At 47.1% G+C, this 7,969-nt stretch overlaps 1 protein-coding gene across 1 annotated transcript; it reads right to left on the reverse strand.

The window, feature by feature from the left end:
* Window positions 1-3,994: 3,994 nt before the first annotated feature.
* GPRIN3 (GPRIN family member 3) lies at window positions 3,995-6,322 on the reverse strand (the record flags this gene model as incomplete). Its single annotated transcript, XM_080623624.1, has 1 exon — window positions 3,995-6,322. One exon carries the CDS (start codon window positions 6,320-6,322, stop codon window positions 3,995-3,997), a length of 2,328 nt encoding a protein of 775 aa, XP_080479750.1.
* Between the last annotated feature and the right edge of the window lie 1,647 nt (window positions 6,323-7,969).

The raw sequence follows: 7,969 nt of genomic DNA on the forward strand, positions 1-7,969 counted from the left end.
TCAGCTTCCTTTTACTTCTCTTTTGGTCCCTCCCTCCTGTCTTGTATAGTCAAAAGAAGGTTTTCTTCCTCTGAAATAGAGAAGGCAGATGTTCTCCTCCTTGTCCCTCCAGCTCTTTCCACACTATTTTTCCCAAACCAAGTCAGCAGAAACGAGGCAGGATTTCAGCACTTGTGCCCACAGCAACACAAAGCTGGCAGACACCAACCAAGTGGCGAATGTCACAGCCTCATACAAAATCCAGGACTATATTGCAAATTGCCTGCAACAAGATTCCCCTTCAGCTCAGGATTTGTATTGGTAGCATTGAAACATGCTTAATCTCATGCTCCTAAAGTGAAATTAGACGTAACTCTTCCATTCTCATTCACTGCTTTTATTAATGGTTCTGGCCATGTCAAACTTCCTAGAAGATTGAACAGGGAAGAATTTCCTGGCAATTAGCTTGTTTCCCAAAAGTTCTCATCTTGTAACAAACAGAATTTAAGAGTTACTTCAGCTGGCTAGGTTGCAACACAGGTTTCTCTTGGGGTTTTTTTCCATACAGATTTACTCTTGGGAATGACAATGTACTTTCTGTTTTGAATCCTCTTTTATTAGCCCAAATGGATTTCCTTGGTTGTTAACCAACCAATGCAACATGATTCTGATTCACTGGGCAGAGAAAAAGACGGTAGTGGTGGCACACAGATCATCTCCCCCTACTCTTTGCCATACTACTGTGCCCAGCACACTTCCATTTTTGACAAGAATAGTCTTTCTTGACCGCTACAAGACCACTCACACGCAGAATATTTGCTGTTAGCTACCCAAAACATGGTTCTGTTTTGCTGCTGGTGAAAGATGCATCATTCCTATGAGAATTTACATTGTTATCTAGAGATTGTATGCAAGAGAAAGCATAAATTACCAGTGTTAAACCAGCAGGTTGCCTACCAGTCTGCCCTAAGCAAGGCAAAGTAAAAACCTATAGTATTTCCCGTGAGATGCACTGGTGATTATTGACTTGGTTTTTGTGTGCTGGGTTTTGGCACATTATTGCTTGGCTTCAAATGCACCCCTGCAGGACTTCTGTGCCCAGCAGGCAGGATCACTGACATTTTGCTGTTTGTCTTTGCACTTGTATTTACCAGAGTACAAAAGCGCAGTGCTCTGCAGACCACTATGTTTTTTCCAGTTATGCTCATGCAGTTGTTATGATGCATCCACTTAGTAACTTTTGCAGTACATATGTACTGATGAGATCTTCCTGGAAGAAAGGTCGTTTGGGATAGGGAGGGAGGTGTGTGTGGTGAAGACTCACAGCTGGACGCAGCTGCAGGGAATGAGGACGGATCTCCCATTCCTCACAAAGAAGAGTTAATTCTAGTGCTGGCCCAGCACCCTGCTCATCCATTGCCAAACCCAGCTTGGTTCAATAAAGAAACTCAAACCCATATGCTAGAAATATTTTGGAGATCTTAAGCTAAACGATAAAATTAATGGAAATTGGCGAATGTGCGATAACCATTTATTCTCCTCTGGAAAAAAAATAGGACAATCCATCTATATATTCAGACTCAGCATATTTGTAAAGGGGCAGTTCAGAATAAGCTGGCTCACAACAGTACAGGCGAGTGGGACAGTGGCAAGAGGGATGCAAGCTGAGCCAAGGGACATCATTTCACAGGAAGACAGGCCGGGCAGCACCTAGCGAGGGAAGGGGCAGAAGGTAGGCAAAGGAGCAGCAAAAAGCCTTGGACCTGGACAGGACACAGCAAACACTGCAGACAACTTGGGGAATCTCTTCAGGGCTGACAGATGCAAAGTGGTAAGAGACACTGAACTTGTCAACTAACCTGACCTAATGATACTGCCAATGTTAATCCTGCACAAAACTTCACGTGAAACTCACATCTCAGACACTGCTAGGGAGGGGACAGAAACGGTACTACTAACAGAAAAAAGGCATGAGACTTTCCTCCTGCAGGCAGAGGTGGGAAGACACTCTCTGATGTGGTATTTCAGAATTACAAATTCAGCATCAAGTGGGAGAGGACTCGAAATAATGTACAGAAACGGAACAAGAACATGCCATAAAGCCTCCAAGTATATACCAGATGAAACCTAGGAGTCAATTCAATACAACATCTATGGGCAGCACCTTGCATTGAACTTGGTTAAAATACTGTATCTTACAGTATTTTACCTCTCTGCTGGGGAAAAATTGCCCCAAACAGCTGCTTTGAAGGCTTGGCAGTTGATACACTCAAAAAGTCCAGCCTTCTAAATAAAAGGGGCCACCTAAGGTCTGCTTTACAGAAAAAGAAGAAAAAAAGATATTAATACTCATTTACACTGTGTAAACCTGTGAGATTTACAGAGTAAGTCAGGTGTGCAGTACTACAGACAGAAATAAATTATCATCATGATTCATGAAAAACCTTTAATGGAATAAAAATAATGCCTATTTAACTCTAGTACTCTGCAGGATTACAGTATCCAAATCCGTAGTGCTTTGTCGGATTGAAACCTAAATTTTCTACAAACCACAGGAGTTCCCCAGCTTCCCATCATGAACTCTAATGGACAGAATAAAAAGCAAGTGGGAAACACATTTCCCAGGTTGAAAAATATTATTAAGGTGAGAAATGTGACCAACGTACATTTAAGACATTATTGTATATCACACTTGTGGAGAAACAGTCACTAAGCTACCTTTTATTAGCAGTTTCTACAACTTTTCTAACATTAGAAATACATCAAAGATTGTCTCAAGATTTCAGTACTTCTGTAAAGTAAATGTTTCAAGTTAACAATGTAATGGTTTATAATATAGAGAGCATTAGGTAAAACAAAATATGCACAGGCTAAATAAATGGTATTCAGTTTCTGAAAGGCAGCAAGAAAAGCACCAAAATACTGCAAAAGAAGTAGAGTTGGCTAAGGGCTTTAAAGGAGAAAAGGGAAATCAGTGTAACACACTAGACCAGTAGGCTCATGGATCCAGATGCACAGGATAGCCTGCTCCTAAGGGAAAATGGTACTGTGTATCTCTGGAGAGAGAAAAAAGATCCACACCACTTTAAAGAGCGATTTGGATGAGAGGTGCTCAGTGCCACAGGACCTGGGAGCAGGGGCTGCTCTCCCCAGCTGAGGAGCTGTAACAGCTCACTGATTTTGAAAGACTTGGCTGGAGTGCCACAGCATGAGAGGGCACCACGCTGTCGGATGCAGGTACATCTACTGATGTGCTCTCTCGCGCCTTGCCTGCCCTGTGTGCATTACCTGCTTACACTTTAAACATGTCTGGGGAGACAGAGCCCACAGGATATATCACCCTCTCACCTCCCCTTCTAGCCATAAAAATCCCATTGACTTAACTTCTCCCAAAGAGATAATCCTTCAGCCTTACTCCTCACTCTTTGCCTGGCTCTCCATTTCAACGGGAGGGTAAGACCCCGCTCTCTGGGGCTTACAGGAGAACAATGCCCCGCAGTCTCAGTAGAAGTGAGACTGCTCAGGGATCAATATCCATAACCTTTTCAGACTTGCCTCAGTGTGGGTAACTTACCAGGAAAGTTGTCTTGCATTAGTTCTTTACAGCTGTTGAACCTTAGCTTCACCTTACCCGGCTTCCCCCAGCCCACCCCTTTGTGTAAGGCCTTGTGATGCACACAAATAACTTCCCATAATACTTATGACAATCTCTCTGCTTCTTGCTATATCAGAAGGTGCTGCTCTCTCTGCAGCAAGGTGTCAATTTAAGTTTGTGCTTTTGCTAAGTGCCTAGCTTTTCATCTGACAGCAGTTAGGATGGGAGTGTAAAGTGGAAACACACCAGCTGTGGCAATAATAACGGCATTATGGAGCGCATGGCTACTTAAAAAACAAAAGGGAACAGTTTTCCACTGTTGCTTCATCACAACCCCAATAACACAACAGCAGGACTCAAGACTTGAGGGCAGGGATTCTCTCTACCATCAGAGACATTTATGCACCCCAGCAAACCACGTCAGTCTAACACAGAAGAGGGAGCGGGTCGCACGCAGCAATTGGGACGCCTAAAATTCTGCAGCATGGAGTGGAACATGTTGTGCTGCCTCCCTTTCAGTTTTTTATTTGAGGATGTATCCGAGGAAATGGATTTCCGGGTCTGACTGTTCTGGGCCCGGATCAGTTTCTCATGTTCCCGTATTTGTCTCTGTAAGTGGTTCTGGATGGCAATTCCCAGGGATTCTGGATCGAGGGAAGCACCATAAACCTCCCATGTCATGCCCTGCTCATCCCAAACAACATCCCTGACGTGTTTGGACTGCTTCACCTGCACTTTTGCCTCCATGGCTGGGGTGGGATGCTTTTTGTTTTCCCCCAGGTTTGGTAAGGCCTGAGCTGAAGCAGGATGAGCTGCTGCGTGAAGCTCGCGTCTGGATTCCTTGGCATGGAGGCCCTGCTGCTGGGGAGCTGCTGATGCCTCCAAAGAAAGGGTGGAATGTGCAGAACTCACACTCAACTTAGGCATCAGTCCTGCCTGCAGGCTCTGGCTGCTGACTGTCTGAGCCTGGCCAGTGTCTGCCTGGCTTCTGCTCTCCTTTTCACCTGCATCCTTTGAGGACGCCTTTATGTGGACAGCAGCAGGTTGGCTGCTAACATTCATCTCTCCTTTAGGATCAAGCACCATTGAGATGTCTTCCTTTGGTTTTACCATGGATTGATTAGGAATGGCCTCCCCTTGACTCAAACCCTTACTTTGTGCAGGCTTTTGCTCAGAGCTGCCCAGGGTCTCCTTCTCCTTGACTTCTCTGTCAGTACTACAGAGTAAAGATAACTGACTGCTTCGTGCGTCATGGACAGGATCTTGCACATTGCTCTGGATTCCTGGGGCAGCAGCAGCAGAAGTGGTGTTTGGTTCACCAGCACCAGACCCAGACTGAGCTGGAGTTTGATTACTGGAGTCAACTGCAAGCTGCCCAGCAGGGATGGGCTTTGATGGGACTAGAGCATCCACTGGCAGCTGAGCAGCACCCTTGCCTTCATGGGCTCCACTCATCATTTCACCATTACCCACAGATGTCTCTTGGGAGGTAATGGCTGCAGGGGACATGGGGAGAGTAGGTTTTGCATTATCTGCTGACACTGGAGACGCCACACCAGATGGGACCCCAGGCAGTTTGACAGGCTCAGTTTGGGCTGAAGCAGTCACAGCCATAACAACAGTCGATTTTGACGTGGTACCAGGAGAACATGGGGACTTCTGCTGTGAAGATAAACTGTCAGTAAGCGCACACTGGCTCAGCCCCATCCCTCCTTGGTAAATTATGTGCAGTTCTTCCTTCTCCTCTGGAGGAGGATTCCCTTTTAGGAAGGCAGCAAGGATGCTGGGACTGGTGGAGGCTGATTTGCTCTCCACGGTAGCCACAGCCTGAACCTCGGCATCTCGCCATGTCCTGCTTACTGCTTCCTGAGTTAAAGAGCTGCTCTCTGCCTGAACCGTCATTGTACCTGTTTCTCTGAATCTGGAGAGCTGGGTAGAGGCTGGATTCCCCAGCCCAGGGTCCGCGCTGTGCATGGGATGCTGGCTCTCGTGGCTAGACTGGGCTGGTGCCTTGCTGCTCTGCACCTCTTCAGTCTTATCTGTAGGATGCAATTGCGTGGTGTCTGCAGCTCCACTTTTCGCCTCCGAACTGGCCTGTGGGTCTGTCCCCAGGGCAGCTTCTGTGTGCCTTGCTGACTTTTCCGCTCCCCCATCTTTCTCCCCTCTTTGCAGAAGGTTTGCCTGAGAAGCAGGACAGGACTCATTACCCCTGACAGGGTCACCCGGGGAAGGATAATTCAACACCTCAAGTGCTGGCTGATCATCAGTCCCGTGAGGTTTCAGGACAGAGTCATCTATTTGAGTCAGGGAGCTTGTTTTTGCCTGGCTGCCTTGCACAAACTGCCGGGAGCTCTGTGGGGCTGGCATCATCTCTGGCCTGCACCCCGACAAGGGGGCTCCTGCTGCAGGGGGTGCTGCTGGTGCTGGTGCAGCAGGCTCTATGGATGCAGGACACCCCTCCACAGCTTTGCTGGAGATCCCAGGAGGAAAGGCTTCACGCTGGCTATCATCATCCTCGCAGCATTGCTCACACCTCTGTGTGCTGGCAGCCGCTGTGCGTTTCAGGTCAGACAAGCAAACTCCAGCAGAGCTGGATGGTGTGCATGGGAAGCCATTGCTGGCCTTCTCTCCACTGGGTAACTGGGGCTGGTGCTTAGCAGGATGCAGGTCTCCCAGGTGGTCCTCCTCCTCAGATGCTGTGGCCAGGGAAAGCTTGGCAGATCTCAGAGGATCTGGTACAGTCCCCATGGACTGTCTCAGAGGTGTGGTTTGCCCTTGGCTTTCTCCTCAGAGCTTTCTCTCCAGGCACTGGATACAACAGGGCAGGCTTCATGTAAAGCTAATCTGTTAATGAAAGAAACACAGGGTTAGCAGCAGTCAGATTTAAGGAAAAAAAAAGTAGCCAGAAATCATTGTCTTAGAGCTTGGAGAGAAATACTGGCCGGCAAGGCGGAAGTAAAGCATCTGGTTCTGCCTACAAGTCACATAAGAGATGGATTTCAAGGATCTCCCAACTCCAAGGTCCAGATGGAGAAGACAATACAAGGGACAAAGCCATAACAGCTTCCCTGCTGTTGATACATTAATGAAAACATAATGACACGCCAAGAGGGAGGGAAAAAACCCACAAATATGAAGTGAAAGTAGGGATTAAATGGGAAAGGGTGCAGACTTTGTGTGGAAGTTTGAGGCCACAAGATAAACTCACTGTGATAAAATCCTCTAGACAGCCATCTGTGGAAGGAAAGGTACTATCATCTTGCCTGTAGTGCCACGTGAAGAACAGATCCGATTCCCATTGTGTGATGTGTGTGGATCCCACACCTTTGCTGAGTACCAGTTCCCCCTTCTTCTCATGGAAAGTCCTTCTCTATCTCAGCTACCAACAAGGACTTGCTGACAGGGGCAGCGGGTCAATTCAGACTAATGTGCATGAACCCAAACCTCACCAGTAAAAGGAATGTGGAGTGACAGCCACCTGCTGGGTGGTGCAGACAAACACCAAGAGAAGATACTGCCCTGCACTGGGGCTGTGCACATACCTACTGCTTTCACATTTAGATCCATCAAAACAATTAAAAGGAAGCCAGCTCGACTAATAAACAGGGGCACAGATGATCTAGAAATCAATTTACAAGCAGGTGGTATGAAACTGCAAGGGGAATGTTGCAGCACCACAGAACAGGAGGGGCTTATAACATACCCAGTGGCACGGGGGAGGGATTTAAAGCAGGTGGAGCAGAGTTATCCAGGTTGAAATCCAGCCAGGACTGGAGGGAAACCATCCCTTCAAACAGGTGGTGATCTCCAAATGTGCTTGTTGGCTGGGCTTTTGAAAGGACTTACCACTGCTCAACTCAGACCCTGCTAGAGGTCAAGGGCTGGATCCCTGTCAGTGTCAGCAGAGTGGTGGTGGCCAGTGATAAAAATCCCACCCGCTGTCGTTTAAACTGCAGGCTACCTATACTTATTTAAAAGGCTTTCCCCAGCTTATACTGCCAGCAAAGCACAGGTATGAGACCTGGAAGACAGTCTGAACATTAAGTTTTGTGTTAACCAGAGGGATGACAGTGGGAAAACTACTGATCCTCTGTGTGCCCATGTCTCTGCAGGCACACAGCGGGCTTTTCTTTGCTACGTTACTTGGGAGACGCCGCTGGAACGAGCTGTGCAATGGCTCAGCTGTCCCAGACCCTCCCTACCCACTAGCATAACCAGCAAAAGCCCCTTCCAGAGAACAGCCCTACTCTCCTTTCTCTCAGCATGAATGGCATCAGAACTTCCTTACTTTCCATAAAATCAATCCTAAATTTGAGCACCTCACGGTACTTAAAGAGCAACAGGAGAAAAGTGGTCAATAAAATGAAAAATAAAACAAATACAGCAAATTATTTT

The sequence above is a fragment of the Psittacula echo genome, assembly GCF_963264785.1.
Source record: "Psittacula echo genome assembly, chromosome: 1".
Classification (NCBI taxonomy): Eukaryota; Metazoa; Chordata; class Aves; order Psittaciformes; family Psittacidae; genus Psittacula; species Psittacula echo.